This window comes from Petaurus breviceps, unplaced genomic scaffold (genome assembly GCF_028583685.1).
Source record: "Petaurus breviceps papuanus isolate PSGF00001 unplaced genomic scaffold, PetGlider_PUasm1.0 208, whole genome shotgun sequence".
NCBI classification, from domain to species: Eukaryota; Metazoa; Chordata; class Mammalia; order Diprotodontia; family Petauridae; genus Petaurus; species Petaurus breviceps.
The window spans coordinates 21,710,013-21,731,099 of record NW_027185852.1 but is presented as its reverse complement, the minus strand read 5'-3'; the positions used below and the strand labels follow the sequence as shown (position 1 = coordinate 21,731,099).

The following is a 21,087-nucleotide window of genomic DNA, read 5'->3' as shown; positions in this document are numbered from 1 at the left end:
TTTCGGGATAGGTCTTATTATCGGGGAAACACGGTAATTGATGCTCGATTAACTAGTTATTGGGGTTCTTTTGTGGGAGGAATAGTCATTGGGAAGAAGGTGAAAAGAGGGTGAGAAGAGAAAAGGGAGAGGGGAGAAGAATATAGATGAGAAAGGGGTAGAAAAGGGAGGAAAGAGTGAAGAATTTAGAAGAGGGTCGGTAGAGAACCCCTTATTAAACCCTCTCTGGGCTGATGGGATATGCCAATCAATCAGAAAGCACTTATTAAATGCTAGTCTCAGGGGCTACAGAAATTAAAAGGAATTAATCCCTCCCTCAAGGAATTCACATTCTATTGGGAGAGACAACAAATTCGTATCTAAGTATATAGAGAAAAAATAGTCCACAAGCACTTATTAAACCCTACTGTGCACCAGGCCCCGGGCTAAGTCCTAAGGACACAAAGGAAGAAGACAGCAACAAATCCCAGCCCTCAAGGAGTCTACATTCTAATTTGGGAGGCGAATTCAGATGACCAAGCTGGGAGAGCAAAGAAAACTCCATAACAAGATATGGCTACAGAATTATGTGAATGATAATAAGTAAGACCACTAATTAATATAAGTAATGACAGAATATTAAGTAAGAGAATATATTATACAGAATAATTGGAAGGTGATTTCAGAGGGAGGGTGCTCACTGGGGGCTACCCCTGTGATTTCATTGACATACGAAGCTTCCTGATGAGGACCCTTCCTCTATCCAATGCTGGACGATGCCTTTTCTGCAGATTTCTTTTAAAAAGGTCCCTAGAGCGCATGAGAAGATGTGACTTGCCCAGGGTTTCACAGTCAGCTTCAGCTGGAGGTGGGATCTGAATCTGGGTCTTCCCAACATAAATCTCCCCTGCTCCCATCCCCACCCCAGTCTATGCTTCACTCAGCTATCAAAGCGATCTTCCTAAATTATGGGGCTGACCAGGCCACTTCCTTGCTCATTAACCCCCTGTGGCTCCCTATCACCTCCAGGATTAAATCTAGAACCCTCTTCTTGGAGTTCACTGACTCCTTGCTGCCTCTACCCATTTTCCCATTCTCCTCCTCCTCCTCGTTGTTCCCGGTAGGTCCCTTGTCTTTGCAGCTCTGGGCATTTTCCCCCGACTGTCCCTCCTCATCTCTGCCTCCAGGTTTCCCAGGCTTCCTTCAAGCCCTAATTAAACCCAGCCTCTTCTAATCCTAGTGCCTTCCGCCTCTTGATTATTCTACCCCTCCTTTGTCCAGGGTTATTTGCAGTTAGACAGTGACATCCTTGGGAGCAGGGATTGGATCAGCCCAGTGACTAGCACAAAGTGGATGCCAAATAGATTTTTATTGACTGACTCTGGGACCAACTCTCAACTTACTATGCCAAAATAGACAAAGTTAAGATAACACAGTTTCTTCCCCCCTAGAGAGCAGAGGTAGGGGGTAGGTGGAAGGGTGGGGGAAGAAGGAGGGCTGAGAGTGCCTTCCCTCTCCTTGGCCCTGCCCGCCCCCCCCAACCTGACTCTCTAGAATGGGGATAATCACAGCTGGCACTGACATGAATTACACTTAATATCCATGGTCTCATTGGATCAAATGAAATCTGGTATGTAAAGCACTTTAAGGCTTACAAAGAGGCATCATTACTGATATCATTGTTATTAATACATTGAATCAGTCAGGGCAGGGAGGATTGTGTCCGTGTCTTTTTTTTTAATGTTTTTTATTTTTCAAGCATCAAGTATGTATTTTAAAAATTGATCTATCCCTCCCACCTGCTCCCTTAAGCAAATTAAATTTAACTTAAAGAAAAACCACCCAAGCCAAAGCCCTCCTTAAATAGCTGTGTCCAAATTCCCACACCAGCTATGTCCAAAAATGTGTGTCTCTTTCTGCATCTCAGGTTCATTGCCTCTCTGTCAGGAGGTGAGAGGCAAGTTCCATTTTCATTCTTTTCTGCATGCTTGTAATTTCTCATTTCATTGATCTAAAGTCTTTCAAAGTTGTTTTTCTGTAAAATGTTGTTGTTCAGTCATTTCAGTCGTGTCTGACTCCTTGTGACTTCATTTGAGGGTTTTCTTGGCGAAAATACTGGAGTGGTTTGCCATTTCCTTCTCTGGCTCGTTTTACAGATGAGGAAACTGAGGCAAACAGGGTGAAGTGACTTGCCTAGGGTCACACAGCTAGTGAGTCTCTGAGGCCAGATTTGATTTCCAGAAGAGTATTCCTGCCTCCAGGCCCCACAGTGCTCTATGCACTATGGCTCCACATAGCTGCCCGTTGCTCTGTGGGTTCTGCTCACTTCCCTCTGCATCAGTTCATGGAGGTCTTCCTAGTTTCCTCTGAAATTGTCCATGTCATCATTTCTTATGGAACAATATTATTCCATCACATTCACATACTTTAATTTGTTTTGTTCTTCCCAATAAGAGGATGGTTCCTCAGTTTCCAATTTTTGGCTACTCTGAAAAGAATTGCTATAAATATTTTTGCACATATGGGACCCTTTTCTGTTTCTTTGATCTCTTCAGACTATGTAGTTTATCTCTGTAGTAGTATGAGTAGTGGTAGCAGCAGCAGCATCATCATCATCATCATCAGCAGTAGTGGTAGTAGTAGTGGTTGTTATGGGTTAAAAGTATGTTAAAAGTAGTAGCAGTTTTGTTATGGGTTAAAAGATATGCCCAGTTTGGTAATTTTCTGGTCATTCCAAATTGCTTTCTGGCATTGTTCCCATTTCAAAGGCTATGAAACAGACACAGAGGGATATGATGCTTTGCACAGGGTCGCCCAGCTGGTAATTGTCAGAGCCAAGATCCTATCCCTAGGTAGTTGGGTGGATAAAGCACTGGGCCTGGAGTCAGGAAGGCCTGAGTTCAAACCCAGTCTCAGACACTGACTAGCCGAGTGACCCTGGGCAAGTCCCTTAATCACTGTCTGCTGCAGTTTCCTCAAGTATAAAATGGGCATTAATAATAGCACCTACCTCCCAGGTAGTAGAGCATCGAAAGAGTTAATATTTGTCAAGTATTTAGCAGGATGCCTGGCCCATGGCAGGAATTCTGTAAATGCTAACATTGTCTAACCTCAGATCTGGTGTTCTTCCTAGTCTGCCCTGTAGGTCAGGACTGGTGCTTATGCCTCGTTCAGGGCAAACAGGACTTTGCTCTTGGGTGTGGACGTGGGAAGGGGAATAACTCCCAGGCTTAATTTGAGCTTTGGAGCTCTTTGCTAGGATGCTCTTCCCCCCTAACCCCACTTACCTGCTAATTGTTCTTTCTGCTGATGCCCCCCACCCCCCTAATTTGCCTCAGATACAAGAATTCCCAGGTGGGGCTCTGGGGAAGGCCTCGCTCTCTTTTTTTGCTGGGACTCGATTGTCCCAGAGCCCAACCAATATCTGGCTTTGCCAACAATGGAGAGCCCAGCCCTTTTCTGACATTGACCTTTCTGTCACATTCATTGGTGGCTCATTCCATGAGCACATGTGGTCCAAGATGAATGAAGTCCAAAGTCCCAGGGTGGGGCACATCTGGAAATCAAAATGACTTCCAGAGAGACACAGAGACAGAGAGACAGAGTCAGAGAGAGAGAGAGACAGAAGGAGAGAGGGAGAGAGAGAGAGAGAGAGAGAGAGAGAGAGAGAGAGAGAGAGAGAGATGGAGGGAGGGGGAGAAGGAGAGGGAGAGAGGGAGGGTTGGTGGCTATGGATAAGCCTCCTCTGCAGCCCCTGTGCTCTCGGCCCATTGCTTGGAGGTGCTGGGTGGGGCTTACTCCTTCTCATCCTGCTTTTGAGGAGGATCATTTGTTGGCCTTGTCTTGCCCTTCAGAAGGGGCCTGGAGTGGGACAGAAACCCCTTCTGCACCGAGTGCGGGGCTGTATAGAGTCGCACACAGAGCAGAGAATGGCCTGTTTGGGAAAGAGTGTGGGAGCAGGGAGGGACTTCAGAGACCATTGAGTCTGAGCCCCCCAGAAGTCTAGGTGAGAGTTCCATGCTTGGATTACCCAGCTGGTCAAGCCCCCGCAAGATTTGAACCCAGCTTTTCAGTTTCTGGTTTCTTACAACTTTTATCTCATGGAGTCTCATAACTGTCCCAATGAGTCATCAGTCAACAAACATTTATTTATTAAGCACCTACTGTTTGCCAGGCAATGAGCTAAGCACTAGGAATAAAAAACAAACAAACTGGCCACCAGTCCCTGCCCTCCAGGAGCTTACAGTCATTAGACTGTAAGTTTTATAAAAGCATGATATTGTCTGACTAAGTTAGAGAAAACCTATGGAGGGAAGGCATTAGGATTCAGGAGGATGGAGAGGGGCTTCCTGTAGATTCTGGGACTTTATCTGGAACTTGCAAGAAGCCAGAGGTGAGGAGGGAGAGCACCCCAGGCATGGGGAGAGGCAGTGGAGTTGTGAGACAGGGAGCTGTGTCTGAGGAATAGCACCGAGGCCAGTCTGCTGTTTCGGTATGGAAATACTGTCTTCTGAACACGATGGAAAACTCTGCAGACACTAGTTTTTCCATCTCACCCATGTATGCTCAGCACATATTTATTGGGCATTCACTAGGTGGAGGGCCCTGTGTCAGGGACTGGGGAAGACACAGAGAAGATCTGGCCCCAACCCGGGAGGAGAATAAGACACAAGTGGTCCAAGTGGAAGGGACATTGGCTTTGGCTTTAAATGTCACCTCTCCTGCTCCCTGACCTTGGCCAATTCGCTTAACCTGACTTTCCTCATCTGTAAAATGAGGGAGTTGAACTCCATGGCTCCTGAGGTCCCTTTTCCAGCTCTAGAACCACTGGACTTGTAGCCAGAAGCCTCACCAGCTGTATGATGGTCAGAAAGTCATATAACCTCTCTGAGCCTCAGTTTCCCCATCTGTAAAACTGGGATAATAACACAGCGGGCTGTGAGGGAAGTGCTTTGTAAACATCAGAGTTCTAGAAATGGAAATGGACATGGAGGAGGGCAAAGACTGCTGTCAAATAGCATTAATGACTGGAGTGGGATGCTGCTTGTGCCTGGTTCAGAATCCTGTGGTGAAAGGAGGCCCCTTGCAAGGGGCCTTGAGAAGCATTTCATGTCCAGGATGGAGAAGGCTGCCTTATATAGAAGCCAGCAGGGGCAGGGGCAAAACATTGAAGATAGAGTAGAAGGCCCTGGGATCAGGTTCCAGCTATGACGCTGTCCCACGGGGAGACCTCATGCAAGACCCTCCCCCTCTGTGAGCCTCAGTTTCTCTATCTGTAAAGTATAGGAGGAGGGGAGGGAAACCCTCTAAAGTGCTGGAGAAATGGGTCCTGGGGTTATGAGCCATCCTGCTGCCCTCAGGTAGGACCTTTGCAGGCTGGGAGACTTGGTGCTACCCAGGCAAGGCCAGGAGCCTAGGAGTCTGGGCAGAGGGAGGGACTGGCTGACCCTTTGGCTGCAGTTTCAGTAATGGGGATGGGGGATGCTGAGGCCCCCCAGGGGCCTCTCTGGCTCCTGAGTGTGTGTGGGGGAAGGGTTGTCTGGTTTCTGTTCAGGGCAGTCCCTTCTGCTCAGTCCTTTGTGTCCCAGGAGCCTGGGCCCCTCTGGACAATGAGACCATTGAAGGGGAACAGCTGTGAGTTTCTCTGGCCCAGAGAGGGACCAGTACCTTCTGTGAGTGTTGCAGAGAGTGGGAGGTGGGAAAATGTGTGTGTGACCAGCCATGTATGAGGGGCAATGATAAAGCTTTGGAGCCCCCTCCCAGGGGGTGACAGAGCAGCAGATGGTCTGCTACAACAGCAGAGATGCCTGGAAACGCAGAATACCAGAGCTGGGAGGCACCTTAGAACTGGGAATGTCAGGGCTGGGAGGCCCTTGGAGCAGGGGATGTCAGTGCTGGGAGGGCCTTGGAACAGGGGATGTCAGGGCTGGGAGAGAGAAAGAGACCTTAGAACAGGGAATGGCAGAACAACAGTCTGCCAAGAAAAGAGAGGAAGACTCACTAGAAGGGTCTTCCAGACATTTCCTTGGATGGCAATGAGGTCCTATGCTATGAAGAGAGGAAGGGACAGATTCAAGAGAAGTTAGAGAGATAGGATAACCCACACTGAGGGTCCAGAAAGAGTATCAGGAGTCAGCCAAGGAGCAATCAGACGGCTGGAGGTGAACCAGGAGGGTGTGGGGGCTTTGAGATTATCAGCAAGGTCAAAGCCACTGGCCTGGGGCAGGACCCCTGAGGCAGAGGACAGCAACAGCTGTGGAATGTGGTGATTCGGTGACTTGAGGGGTCAAAGGCAGAGTCAGAGAGCCCATAATAAGGAAAGGAGACCTCAGGCATAGGTCTTACAGCTTACCTGGGTCTAGCAGGAGGAGTGATGGCTAACGTATTGGCTGAGAGAGCCAGGATTCAACAAGGTCTGGGCAGGCTGGAGGATTGGACTGAATCTACCAGATGAAATTCCATGGAGATAAATGTCAAGTCTTACACAGGTTCAAGTAATCAGTTTCCCAAGTAGGCGATGGAAGCGCGATTAGGCAATAGTTTCTCTAAAGAAGGTCAGGGAATTAGATGGCCTTGAGCTCTGTATGAGTCAGCGGTGTGATAGCTAATGAATAGGGTCTTGGGCAACCCTGGGAGAGGCTGAGCTCCCGTCATAAAGAGCGGGTTGGCTTGGGCAGATATCTGACATGCAGCGAGGTCAGATTAGCACTACAGTTCAAGGAAGGATATTGATCAGATGGAGAGTGTTCAGAGGTCAATGCTGATGCCAATGGCGACTCTCTTTGGAGAATCACTTTAGGAATTGGGGATGTTTAGCCTGAAGATTCTTCAAGCATTGGGAAGAGGGATTAGACTTGGTTTGTTTGTCTCCACTCCCTACTTTTTTTAGTTTGATATAGACGTGAAGTTCTCAACCATGACTGGGATCCCTGCCTTGGGAAGGGATGGGCTCTTTCTCTTTGGAGACCCCTCAAATAGAGGCCTGGGCCTCTCATCCACTACATTGTATCAGGGGCCTGGGGTGGCCTAGATGCCCCCCCCAAGGACATTCCAGCTCTAAAATCCTATGAATGGGGAGGAGAGTTAGGGCAGTAGTTGGGTACTCAAGAGAAGATTTGCTTAGGATTTGGGGACTTGTAAAGAGGCTGCTGGTGGGGGAAAGATAGACTAGGATCGATTGAAAAGGATGACAGCCATTTATTATGTAAGAGGTGGCACCTCAGAGGAAGCCAAGGATCTCGACAGGTAGAGGTGAGAGGAGGGAGGTCCTTCAGAAGATCCTAGATCTAGGCCAGAAAGGGTCCTTAGAAGCTTTTCAGTCCAGTGCCTTCCTTTTTTTAATGTTTTTTTTTTGTCTTTTTTGAGGGGGCCAGGCAGGGCAATTGGGGTTAAGTGACTTGACCAAGGTCACACAGCTATTAAGTGTTAAGTGTTTGAGGCTGGATTTGAACTCAGGTCCTCCTGACTCCAGGGCTGGTGCTCTATTCACTGCACCAACTCGCTGCCCCAATGCCTTCCTTTTACAGCTGTAGAAAGTGAGGCCCAGGGAGAAGTGACTTATCCAAAATCACCCCAGGTCGCAAGTATCAGGCACGATCAGGATCCAAACTGGTGCCCTTTCCACAGGCAGTAGGAGAGTGTGATAGAGTGAACAGGCTGAGAAGGACTTGCCTTGGCAGGTATAAGGCTGTGCCTTTTTCTGAGACCAGAGCAAAAGAGGAGACAGTGGGTGGGAAGTGGAGATCCGAGTAGTGGAGGAGGGGGCTTGTCACAAGCCAGTAGGTGCTATGCTGAGATTCAGAAAGACCTGGGTTTGAATCTTGCCTCGGATGACCCTTTCACCCTGGGTGATCCTACCTGGGAAATGGAAGGCTTGGCCTTGATGGCCTTTGAAGTCCTCCCGCTCTAATTCTGCAATCCTATAATACCATTTTTACTTCATTTTACAGATAAGGAAACTGAGGCCCAAAGGAAAAGTGAAATATCCAGGGCATCACCGCTAGTAAGGAGAAGCACAGGGTGATGGGGGCAGACCATGTGGCATTGCTTCAGCATGTGACCTCTGGAGGGGGGGCATGCCTTGTTCCCTAAGGTAACCTCCCTTTCCCACCTCCACTGAGGCCAGGCCACGATTCTCAGTGGCAGAAGCCTCAGAGCCTGGGACCATTCTTTCCACTTGGCATTGCCACCAAATGCCCTGATGTGATCTCCGGGCATCTTCTCGCCCAAACCAGCCCCCGTGACCGGCCTTGCTGGGGGTGGGGGTGGGTAGTGGCCTGTCTCCCCCAGCTCCATTGGCCCTTGGCTGGGGTCCTGCCTCCAGGCTCAGCCAATGCCTCCTCTGGCCTCCCACTGTCCCCCAGCTGGTTCTCCCAGAAGAAGGGAGGGCAACCTCCGTCATCCCAGCTGGGGACCAGCTGCCTCTCCTTGGCTGGGCCAGGAGTTTCCCATATAAGGAGTGGGGAGCCAGGCCACGCTCTCACCCCCGCTTCAGCGATGCTCCCCTTCCCCTTACCGCTGTGGTGTGACTGCTCCCTCTGAGTGAGCTGGGGGGAGCTAAAAATAGGTGCCAGCCCCTGGCAGTAGAGCGTCAGCCCTACTCAGAGGCAGTGAAAAGGCTAGGACCAGCAGCATGGCCTAATGGGCTGGGGGGTGGGGCAAGGATGCAAGCCCAGGGCAGGGACTCCAGACACCTAGAATGCAGGCTCTCACACATCCCCCTTGCTGGGTCTCAGTTTCCTCATCTGTCAAATGGTGATCAATCTGATTTAGCAGGACTAATACAGGAAAAACACTTTATAAACCTTGTTCATAGGGAGTAAGTGGGGCTGGGACCATCGACCAAGGGCTAAAAAGGGCCTTACAGGTCTTTGAGTCTGGTCCTCTCATTTTGCAGGGGAGGAAACTGAGGCTCAGTCAGACTAAAGGGACTTGTTTAAGGTCATACAGGTAGTAAGCAGCAGAGATGATGGTGCTGGGTGGCAGGAAGTTGTTTTCAAGGATCTGAAGAACTGTGACTTGGAGGAGGGATTGGATTTGTTCTGCTGGGCCCTGGAGGGCAGAGCAGAATGGGGGAAGGGGGAAGACAGAGAGACAGACAGATAGATAGGCAAGGCAGAGATGGAGAAACAGAGAGAGAGAGGAGAGGCAGAGAGGAAGAGAGACAGGAAGACATAGAGACAGGGAAAGAGAAGAAAGAGAAAGAGAGAGAGACAAGAGAGATAGAGATAAAAAAACAGACAGAGACACAGAGAGGAGATACAGACTGAAGAGATATTGACAGAGAGAGATGAGGACAAGAAGAGGGACAAGGGAGGGGAAGAGACAAAGACAGACAGAGACAGAAGAGTGAAACAGAGAGGAGAGAGATAAAGGAGAGACAGAAAGAATGACAAAGAGACAGAGGGGGGAGAGATAGAGGAGACAGAGAGACAGAAGAGAGAAAGACAGATGGAAAGACAGAAACATAGAAATGGGGGGAGAAAGGGAGGGGGAGAGGAAGGAGAGAGAGAGAGAGAGGGAGAGAGAGAGGGAGTTTTCCCTCACTATAAGGAAGTTTCCTAATCATGCTGTGGTGTGGAATGGGCTTCAAGGGGAGATGGTGACCTTCCCATAACTGGTCTTCATGGTGTGGAGGGGATTCTGTCCATGTATGGGCTGGACTCTATGATCTCTGAGATTCTGTCCATCTTGGAGATTCTGGGATAGACCTATGGCCAGCGTTGGATGTCTGCTTTTTATACACATTAACACTGTCCCCACAGACAGACATAGCCTTGTAGATGTACACCCTAACTGATCTCCCCCCACACCCCACTCTCACCCTAGCCAGGAGCTGCTAAATATCTTATATTCTTTGCATCAGTATTTTTTTCTTGGTAGAAGATTTTTCCCTTTGCCAAGGGTGTGTGTGTGTGTGTGTGTGTGTGTGCGTGCGCGCGTGTGTGTTTCCAATTTTAACACTGGCTCTCTTGCAGGATGCTATGTCTCTCTCTCGTTCGCTAACCCGAGGCGCGTGACAGCCCGGGAAGGCCTGGCACTTGTCACCATGGTAACAGGATGGTGGTGGGCTAGCTCACTCATTTGGAATGTGGGCCCCAGGAAAGCTGGCTCTGGGGGTAGTGGAGGGGGAGCTGTCTCCACTGAGTGGTCCCTTGCAAAGGTGGGAGAGAGTGAGGAAGGGCTTGAAGATCAGAGCAGTGAGGTGAGGTCTGGAGATGGGCATTGGGAAGCTAGAGAAGCTTGGCATAAGGGCCCCTGGGTCTGGTTCCTCTTTACCACTAACCCACTGGGTGACCTTGGGGAAGCCCCTTACCTTCTTGGCCCCAGTGTTCTATCTTGTAAAGGAAAGGATGGGACTGGACAACCCCCTAGCTGGCTCTGGCTTTGCTTCCAGGGATCTGCCAGGTCACAAGTGGGAGAAAGCCCTGGGAATCTGTGCAGGGTGTGCTTGTCACACCTGGGGGGTGGGGGTGCAAAGCTACGCAGGGGAGAGGGTCAGGACTGTGCCAGATGGGACTTGGGGAAAGGACAGGCCTCAGATCCAGAGACTTTGAAAAGATAGGATTTAACAAAAAACAAATGTAAAGGCTTATGTGGGAATTCAAAACAATGAGCTCCATGAGTGTTGGATAGGGGATGTGTGGTTAAAAAACCATATCTATGAAAAAGACCCTAGGCCAGTGATCAGTGCCAAGGTGGGCTTTTTATTCTCTCCTTCCCAGTCAATGGAAATCAGAGACCAGAACCTTAGAACAGAGAACATCAGAGCTGGGAGGGGTCTATGATCAGGGGATGTCAGAGCTGGGAGGGGCCTTAGAACAGAGGATGTCAGAGCTGGGAAGGAGCTTAGAACAGGGGATGTCAGAGCTGGGAAGGAGCTTAGAGCAGGGGATGTCAGAGCTGGGAGGGGCCTTAGAACAGGGGATGTCAGGGCTGGGAGGAGCCTGAGAACAGGGGATGTCAGAGCTGGGAGGGACCCCTTAGCACACTTAGTCCAGTTTTCTCATTTAACTATTAAGGAAAATGGGTTCTGGAGAACAGTGATGTGGTTAAGTGACTTGCCCAAGGACTCATGGCTAGTGTCTGAGCCTGGATCTGAAATGGAGTCTTCTTAATACCAGGCCCATTGGTCTAACCATTGTTCTGTCCAGCCTGCCTGGCACAAAAAGCACACATTAAAAATACTTCTTGGGTGGGACTATGGGCCCTCTTGGGCAGTCTGGGGAAACCTATGGAGCCCTTCTCAGAATAAAAAATTCATCAATAGAAGGCAATGCTAAATTTCATTTAGTGAAAATAGAGATATAATTTTTTCCCATCCAAGTTTGTGGTCCCCAAGTCAGCACCTCCTGCCCTTTAGAGTGTAAGCTCCTTGAGAACAGGGCTGTTTGCATTTAGATTTTTAGTGTGCTAGGCAGTGCTGGGAGCCTTGTCCCACCTCAGGCCCTTTCCAAGGGATTTGTATCTCTCTCCCCCATCAGAGTGGAAGGTCCTTGAGGGCAGGCAGTGACTTTTCTGTCAGTAAGCACTGAAAATAAGTAATTGAATTGTCATTGAGCATGTGGGATTGGCACAGATAATGGAGAGTTGACACTTGGCCATTAGAAGCCCAGGCATGTCCAGGGTGGGCTGCCAGCTACCATGGCCCTCAATCTCAGAGATGGGGTGACTTCTATAGAACCGAACAGACATGGGACAGGTTAGTGGGGTGCTGGTGGGGGGCACACAGGCCTGCATCTGAGTTACAGGGTCTGGGGTCTGGGGTGGGTGGGCCCTGGGTGTGAGTTCCAGGTGGAGCTGTGCCAGGAAGGCATGAGGCAGTCTGAGATCAGAGGAGCAGCTGGGGCATGGGTGAGGCCACACTGCCCCCTCCCTCCTGGGGCATGGGTGTGGGGCCCAATCCAGGCCTAAGCCGAAAGGAGCTGAGGCAAAGTGGATGGATGAGAAGGAGCACTGGTTGGTGATTAATGGGGATCTTCTCTCTCTCTTTCATCCTCTGCCTCTCTCTGTTTCTCCACCACGCTCCCTCCTCTCTTTGTCTTTTATGGTCTTTCTTCTCTTCCCTTCTTTCTCCTCTCCGTTCTTCTCTTTTTCTGCTCTCTCCTTCTTCACTCTCTCGCCTTCTTCCTCTTCCCCTCCCTGCTTTGCTCTCTGGGGCTATATTTCTGTCTGCCCTAGGGCCTCACCTCCATATTCTCAGGCCGGGCATCCCGGAAGCAGGCTGGCCGAGCCCAGGACGCAGTTGGCACCATGGAGACCTATCGGAACTCAACTGAGGTACAGATGAGTCAGCTTGTGCTGCTCTGCCACACAAACCACCGAGGGGAGCTGAGTGTGGGTCAGCTGCTGAAGTGGATCGACATAACGGCCTGTCTCTCAGGTAAATCTCAAACTCCTCTGCTGGGCATTTGGGGCCTCACACCACTGTGAAGTAGGCTGTCTCAGCAGCCTCATCGCATACTGCTTTCCCCTAGGTACTCTGTATCCAAAGGGGACTTTGTGCCTTCTCCGGTAGGCTTACTTTCCCACCTCTCTACCTTTGCTTGTGCTGTTCCAGATACCTGGTGTGCCATCCAATAGTAACAATGTTGGCAATGACTCAGGATTCTAGGCCACCTTAAAGTTTAGGCTGCATTTTTCTCATAACAGCTCTATGAGGAAAGTATTGTAGACTCTCAGAGCTGAAGGGGCTCTCAGACATCATCTTGTCTCTCATACCTGAACAGAAATGGACAGCTGCCCTAGGAAGGGGTCATCTGGTTTCTAACTGAAGACCTTCCAGGAGGGAGAGCTCCCTTCCCTGCTCCAGAGGCAGCCCACATCAGTCTTGGATGGCTCATTGTTAGGGAGTTCACTCTGTTACCTGGGTGCCTTCCCTGTCTCCTTGTTCTGCCCTCTGGGGCCATGCACAAAGTCTGATCACTGCTCCCTGGACAGTGCTTCAAATACTCAAAGAAGGCTGTCATGCTCCCTCCCTACCCCTGCCTCCCCTTCTCTAGTCTCAACACCCTCATGTCCTTCCCCTGGTCCTCTTAGGACCACACGGAAGAGCCTCACCTTCCCGGCTGTCTTTAGCTTGTCCACATCCTTCCTCAACATGGTGCCCAAAAGCCAGCACGGCCTGACTAAGGTAGACAATCTGCCATACTGTTAACTATTACTGCTTAGCGTTTCCATAGCACCTTAAGGAGGGCAGAGTTCTTTGTAAATATTATCTCATTTCATCCTTGTAACAGCCCTGGAGGCGGGTGGTGTTTTTATTATTCTCATTTTACAGATGAGGAAATAGGCAGATGGAGGATAAGTGACTTGTCCAGAGTCACACAGCTAGGAGGTATCCAAGGCTGGATTTGAACTCAAGCCTGGCACCACCATGACATTTCACTGCCTGATAGTAGTCAGGTAGTGTGTGTGTCTTTTTCCCCATTTTACAGGTGAAAGGTAGAGCATAATAAAAGGAGCCCTGGTTTGGAGTTGGAATATCTGGGTTCGAATCTTACCTCTGACATTTTCTGTTTTCATCCTTCCCCTTTTCCCGGCCTTGATTTCCTCCCCTATCAAAGGAGAAGAAGGGATTAACTGAACTCTCAACTTTTTTCTAACTCCAAGTCTCATGTCCTGAATCTTGGCCAAGGTCACCTGAGCCTGGGAATTGCTCTCTCCCACATTCTGGTCCCCAAGGTTCCAGAAGCAGAAGGGGCCCCCAAAATCACCTAGTCTACCCCCTCATTTTACAGATGGGGAAACAGACCCAGAAGGGTTCAGTGATCATACAAACATTAAGCAGAAGAGCTGAGATTTGAATCCAACTCATATGTTCTTTCAGGGACAGTGTATATATTATTTCCATCACTCCAAATTCATTCATTTATTCTCTAGGCATTGTTCTGGGCAATAATCATAAGGTGGTGGGACCTCAGAGGTCCTGTATTGCAGCTCCCTAATTTTAGAGGAGGAAACTGAGGTGCAAAGGGATTTATTTTTCATTTTTATTTTTTTCAAGACGATTGCGGTTAAGTGATTTGGGTAAGTGTCAAGTGTCTGAGGCTGGATTTGAACTCAGGTCCTCTTGACTACAGGGCTGGTGCTCTAGCTGCATCACCTAACTGCTCCAGGGATTTATAAATATAAGTAGGACACGGTTCCTATCTTCATGGTGCTTACAACCAACTGAGTAGCCAAAGACCCATGTCAATTCCTTTCACTCATATATGTTATTTACATAAGTCAGAGTGATTAAACATTTATTAAACACCTACTGTTTGTCAGGATACAAAGCAAGCCAGTCAGTTCCTGCCCTCAGGGAGCTCCAGTCTAATGGAGGAGACAATGTTAACAAGGTAAAAAGCAGAGGGCTGGTGGAGGTGGGTACCCAGCACAGGGCGTGAGGAAATCCTGCCACCCCGGTGAGAAATGATGTGAGGAGGTGGGAGTTACAGAGTTGATTTCATTTTGCAGAATAATGGTTCTGGAGATCGTAAGGTCCAGGAAAGCATCCAGGTGGGAAATGATAATTCTCCCAGTGCCCTCATTGGATGGTGGGGATCTGGGAGGAGCCTCCTCCTCCCCCCAACCAGAGGGAGTAGGGATGACCCTAGACAAGTCACATGCCTTGTCTAAGCCTCAGTTATTTCTCTACAAAATGATGAAGCTAAATGCCATCGAAGGCCCCTCCAGGCTCTCAGTTCTTTCATTTTTTCCTTCCTTGGTTCCTTCCCAGTGCCTCATTTGGAGCAACAGAAACGGTGCTAGGTTTAGGGTAAGGTCACCTGAATCTATTTGAATTGCAGCCTTGCTACTTGTGACCTGTGTGACTTTCAGTCTGAGCCTCAGTTTCTCCATCTGTAAAATGAGCATCATAATACTTGAGCTAGCCCAGCTCCTAGAGGTGTCATGATGACTAAAGGGCTACCAAGACAGACATTTGATTCTGAACAAGCCTCTTCATCCTGGCTTTGTCTCATAAGCCAGGCATCACCCATTCCCTGGTTCTGGCTTCCCTGGCAGCATGGAGTTGTCGGAAGTCAGAGGAGCTGGGGAGGATCCTGGTTTTCCTCCTTACTAACTGGCCAAGTCACTTTGTCCCCTGGGGCCTCAGTTTCCTCATGTGTAAAATGAAGGAATTGGACTAGATGAACCCCGATGTCCCTTCCAGTCCTAAATCTGTGGTCCTTTGGACGTGGCTGTTGGGGTTTGAAAACTTGGCTCCCAAATCCAACCACTCGGGACTTTTTAAAGAGAACAAGATTTCCCTGGGGGCCCTTGTAAGAGCAGCCAACCAAATGGTGGTTTATGGAGCAAGAATTGGGGGTGGGGTGGGGAGAGGGCGGTGCCTCCTGGAGGTCCTTTCTGTTCCAAGAAGGTGTGTCTGCCCTTAGCCTGGTTTAAAGAAAGCCCCAAATCCTCCATTCCTCTCCCATCCCACCCCCACCTCATCAGTGCTAGGGAATGGAGAACAAAGCCAGCGGTGAGCAATGATCAGCTGGGATGGAGCCAATTCAGTGCAGTAAGCATTGTGTCGGTGCCTACTGTGTGCTAGGCTTGGGGCTGATTCTGAGGGCCAAGGATATTTGGTGAAGAAGGAGCAAGGGCAGCCCACCTGGGGAAAGAGGGCTTCAGGTCCAGTGAGATCTGCAGGTTTACAAGTCATCCATCATCCCCTGGGTTTGGTCCAGCAGATGGGGCTGGAGGGAAGTACCTGGGAGTGAGAGTTGGGGTCCTTTTCCCAAGCTGGTCCCAGCCTGAGTCTTGCCTGCCTGCCTGAGCCTCCAGATCAGGTCAGGGAGTGGTAGAAGGTAAAGTCCTCTGCTGGGGACACTCAATCACCTACTTGAGCAAGTGACTTTTTCTAGGGGGGGGGGTAGCCCCCAGACCTGGGATGGGGAGAAGATCATAGAATGTGAGCCAGAGTGACTTCAGAGCCTTGGACGTAGAGCATGGCAGCATGCTGAATGTCAGAGCAGGAAAGGACCAGCTTAGAGCACAGGATGTAGGGATAGGAATAGAATTGGAGAAGATAGAACCTAGAATGTGAGAACCTAGAACGTGAGAACATAGAACTCACAGTATTGGAGCAGGGGAAAATCTCTGAGTATAGAATTAGAACACTGAACATAAAACACAAAACATACAATGCTTTAAAAATAGATTTTTATTGGTATTCTGTTTTTGCCATTGCCTAGATTTCTCCCAGTATCCCTCCCCCTCTCCTCTCTTGTCTTATTTTTAACTTATCTTTTATTTTATTTTTAAAAGAGAAAAAGGAGAAGAGGAAGAAGAGAGACATACAATGTTCCAGCAGGAAAAGATAGCAGACCACAGACAGTTAGAACCTAGAACACAAATGGTTAGAACTGGAATAGACTTTGAACATGTGTTGTTAGTACTTAGAATGTCGGAGTAGGATGGGGTCTTGGAAAATAAAACATTGTTCACAGAGCATAGAGCCTAGAATAGAACATTAAACGTTATATTGAAAATATAGAGCATTGAACATAGAACCTAGAGTGTTAAAGCAGGAAGAGATCTCAGATGGTGGAATGTTAGAACTTAGAACATAAAAGGCTAGAACTAGCAGAGACCTCTGTATAAGTGCTATTAGAATCTAGAATGTTAGAACATGAAAATATCTCAGAAGATGCAATGTTAGAGACTAGAGCACAAATGGTTAGAACTGGTAAGGACCTCAGTAATGTGCTGTTAGAATCTAGAACATTAAAATAGGAGGAGATTTCAGAAGGTGCAATGTTAGAACTTAGAACATAAATGGTAAGAACTATCAGAGACCTCTGTACAGACTGTTAGAATCTAGAATACTAGAGCAGGAAAACATCTCAGAAGGTGGAATGCTAGAGACTAGAACACAAGTGGTTAGACCTGGTAGAGACCTCTGTACAGGTGCTGTTAGAATCTAGAACATTAAAACAGGAATTGATCTCAGAAGGTGGACTAAGACCTAGAACATCAGATCAGGAAGGTGTCCAAGAACATGGAATGTCAGAACCTAAATGATTAGCACAGGGAAGGGCCAAAGCTCATCAATGAGCACTGTATGGTGGTGTTGTTCTGTCATTCAGTCATGTCTGACTCTTCAGCACCTCAGGGACTACATCCATGGGGTTTTCTTGGCAAAGATGCTGGAGTGGTTTGCAATTTTCTTCTTCAGTGTGTCCCCATTTTACAGATGAGGAATTGAGGCAAATAGGCTCTAAGTGACTTGTCCAGGGTCATACAGCTAGCTAGTGCCTGAAGCTGAATTTGAATTTGTGTCTTCCTGACTCCAGGCTCAGCACTCTGTGCACCGTGGAGTCCCCTGGCTGCCAGAAACATATTTGTAAATGCTTAGGATAAAATACAGAGGAATACTAAGGAAACTAATTTTCCTAGAAGACGGTTGCCTCAATATTTTGAAAAGGCCCAGGTAAGGAACCCCTGCGCTAAGAGGGCCTGGGCTAAGCTTCAGTCCCGGCTGTGCCATTCCTGATTGGTGCAGCTTTAGACCAAGGAGGAAGGCCCTGGTGGCCAGCCCAGTCAGTGTGGTACATTGGACAGCGCTCAGGCCTGCCCCCAGAAGTAAGCTCTTTGCAAGTAGGCACTGTTTCACTCTTTGTTCCAATATCCCTAGAGCTGGGTGCAGAGCATATACTAAATCAGTTCTTGTTGATTGATTGATACGGTGGAAAGAATATTGTATATGGAGTTTAGACAGCCTGGGTCCACTTGCTACCTGTGTAGCAAGTCACTTCTCCTTTCCTGGGCCTCAGTTTCTAAATCTGTAAAATGGGAAGGGTGGACTAGATGAGTTTTAGGGGCTCCTCCGGCTCTAAATGTCTCATCTTGGGAATTCGACAGCTGTGTGACCTTGGGCAAGGTGCCTGCTCTTTCTGGGCCTCATCTCCTCAGCCCTTGATGTGCCTGGGTGCCTGTTCCTGGCAGGGGCCCAGAGTGGGGATGGTTGGGACAAGCTCTGCCAAGCAGCTCTCTCTTCCCTTCCTTCTCTCCCACCCACAAGCCCAGGGCCTTGAGCCAGGGGAGCTGCCTCATAGGTGGGGGGGTGGGAGAAATGGGGGAGGGAAGGAGTATAGACCTCCAGGGTGGAGTCACTGAGCCTGCCTTCCCTGACACACTGCAGGGAGCCAATGTATTAAATTCATTTTTTTAATTTATAAAGTTTCCCTAGTGGTTTCTTTTAGGGGAAAGATAATCAATGCAGCTTAGGGTGCACACACAATAGCATTAAGGAGCTAATTAAATTTTGCAATTAGATGTTGCTACCCTGGTTTTTTAAGTCTTGGTTGGCTCAAAAAATATAGTGGGTTGGTTTTTTTGTTTGTTTGTTTTGTTTTTAAAGGCAAACACCTCAATCTGGTCCCAGTGGCCATCCTGGGGAAGAGGGACTGGCTTGGTCTCAGAGAAGGACCAGGAGCCAGGGGGTGGGGTGAGGGGCAAATTTTAGGCTGGATTTCAGGATAAATTTCCTCATCATTAGGGTTATCCTAAGTGGAATGAGCTATCTTGGGAGGGGGTGAGTTCTCCCTCCTCCAAAGTCTTCAAGCAGAGAGACTGAGGGGCAGCAGGGACTGAGGGCATGCCACATGGGCAGGGCAACATTGACAAGTTAGTGAGTATCCAGAGGAGAGTGACCAGGATGACAGGGGCACTGAAGATCATGAAGCCTGGGAGGGGGGGAGAGAGAGAGAACCAACCAGAGATGCCTGGATGGCCTAGACTGGAGCCAGGACCACTGGGCAGAAGCAGTTTTAGACTCCATACACTAAGAGCTGTCCAGCTTAGGATGGCCTGCCTGAGGAGTCATGAGGTCTTCACCCTAAGGCTGGGTGACCAGCTCCGTGACATATGGTCATGAGGTATGGGGATTCTTGTTCAGGTAAGGGGTGGACCCAGCGATCTCAGAGGTCCTGTCCAGCTCTAGACACCTTTGATTCTGGGGGGGCATTGGGTGACTTGGGGGCATGTGCCCCTTTCTCTCTCCTTGTGTGTAGCTGAGAAACACGCAGGCTGCCCGTGTGTCACGGCCTCCATAGATGACATCTATTTTGAGCACACCATTAGGTGAGTGACCACCTCGTCTACTATCAGTTCTCCCCTTTGGGGCTGAGCCCCCTCCCCTATCTCGACCTAACACTGCTCCCTTGGTGACCCCAGCCCTTTCCCAACCACCAAATCATGTCATATGAGGCTTGGTTGGAGTTGGGGGGCATTTAGACCTAGAGAAGAGAAGGCTTGGGGTGAATACAATATGAGCATGACCTTTAAATGTCTGAAGGCCACCAGGGAGAAGGAGTCTCACCTCAGAGGGCAGAGCTCAGATAAGCGGCATTTTGGGGAGGCAGTGAGTATGGGGGAAAGAAACCTGAATCTGAAGCCAGAGGACCTGGGCTCCAATTCCACTGTGATGCCTACTACCCGTTTCTTCTGTGTCCTGACCTCAGTTTCCTCATCTGCAAAGTGAGGAGGTTGAATAAAATGGCCTCTGGGGTCCCTTCCAGCTACGGAGAGCTTTTCAGACAAGGAAGGTTGCACAAGAGGATGGGTCACTTGTGCTGTGGTGGTAGGCTTCCTTCATCACTGGGGGAGACTGGATGGCCACTGAGGTCAGACTGGACTCCCTCTGGGGCCCTCCTGGTGCTCAGATTCTGTGTTCTTTGACTCCCTGAGCTGGCCGGATTGACTAAGAAAGGGGTGGGGGCTTCTTGAGGAACATAACTCAATCGCTAGAGATTTAAAGTGTCCGATATGACTTCTTTTCTCACCATGCCCCTGTGAGTGAGTGAGCACAAAGACTTTTACCCCCTGGGCCAGAGGAGGAAACTGAGGCAGAGGGTAGAAGTGACCTATGCACGGTCACACAAGATCAGTCCAAACACCAGGAGAGGCCTGTGCTTGATTCTGAGCAGGTGGGTAACCCTGGACAAGTCATTTTTCTTAAAAGGGACACAGTTTTACGGAAGAGAAAGCAGTTAGCTTGCGCTTTGGCTTAGGGTTCAAGGGTATAGAGATGAATGTGAGCAGGCCCTGTGGAGGGCTGGAAGGAATGTCCCATATGGATGGAGCCGAGAATATTCAGGCTGGAGCAGAGAAGTCTTTGTGGTTGTTCAGTCATTCTCCAGTCGTGCCTGACTCTCTGTGACCCCATTAGGGGCCTTCTTGGCAAAGACACTGAAGGAGTTTTGCCATTTCTTTCTCCAGCTCATTTGACAGATGAAGAAACTGAGGCAGACAGGGGGAAGTGACTTTCCCAGGGTCACACAGCTAGGAAGGGTATGAAGCTGAATCTGAACTCAGAAAACCGAGTCTTTCTGTCTGCAGGCCCAGTGTTCTGTGCCCTGCACCACCCAGCTGCCCCCAGAGAAGTCTTAGGAAGGAGGTGATCATTGCCTTCAGGTGTCTGAAGGGCTGTGTTGTAGCAGAGGGATTACGTTCATTCTGCTTGGCCCCAGAATGCAGAGCCAGGCATCGTGGATGGCAGGCGTCGGGGTGCTGGCTCCAGCTCAGTACAAACTGCTTGCTGGTCAGCGTTGGGCCACAGTGTGGTGAGAGATGAACAGATAGATGGACAACACACTTATTCAGCTCCTTCTCTGTGCTATGGGCTTACAAATATAAGTAAGCAAGACTGCCTCTGTCCTCAAGGAGCCATTGAGCTCCAGGGGGTGTACGTGGTCAGGAGCCTGGGACACCATAGAGGAGCCTGGCTCTGTGTGGGCAGGGGCCGGGCAACAGGGAAGCTCTGTCCCCTGTGGCCCTCCTGAGGCGGGATGTGGCTGCTCTGGTGCAGGGGGGGAGGGGGAGAGGGCCTGCAGCAACCACACTGAAGGAGACTGTTCTGTTAGTGCATGGAGGGAGGGCCTGGCGCTCCTGAGGAGTCTCCCTGCCAAGGGGAACTTGTTCCCTCTTGTCTCCATTGGATGGCACCTCTGCAGGATGCTGGCGGGCTCCCACACCTTGCTGTGCCGAGGGCTTCTGACGCATCCAGCCAAGGAGTGTGCTGGCCACATGCCCAGGGCTGAGAGAGAGAGAGAGACAGAGAGACAGAGAGAGAGACAGACAGACAGACAGAGAGAGAGAGAGAGAGAGAGAGAGAGA

The 21,087-nt window shown here is 49.4% G+C and overlaps 1 protein-coding gene across 7 annotated transcripts in view; it reads left to right on the top strand.

Annotated features, from left to right (window-relative positions):
- LOC138165320 (acyl-coenzyme A thioesterase 11-like) overlaps positions 1-21,087 on the top strand; it is an 87,613-nt gene that overhangs the window by 28,633 nt on the left and 37,893 nt on the right. For 5 of the 7 annotated variants that reach the window (XM_069093510.1, XM_069093509.1, XM_069093507.1 and 2 more), the window contains exons 2-3: positions 12,160-12,361; positions 18,984-19,053. In XM_069093510.1, the coding sequence (XP_068949611.1) occupies positions 12,232-12,361; positions 18,984-19,053 (200 nt within the window). In that variant the 5' untranslated portion in view covers positions 12,160-12,231. Of the gene's footprint in view, positions 1-7,928; positions 8,072-12,159; positions 12,362-18,983; positions 19,054-21,087 lie in introns of those variants that run through there. The other 2 variants (XM_069093511.1, XM_069093513.1) reach the window with 2 other exon arrangements.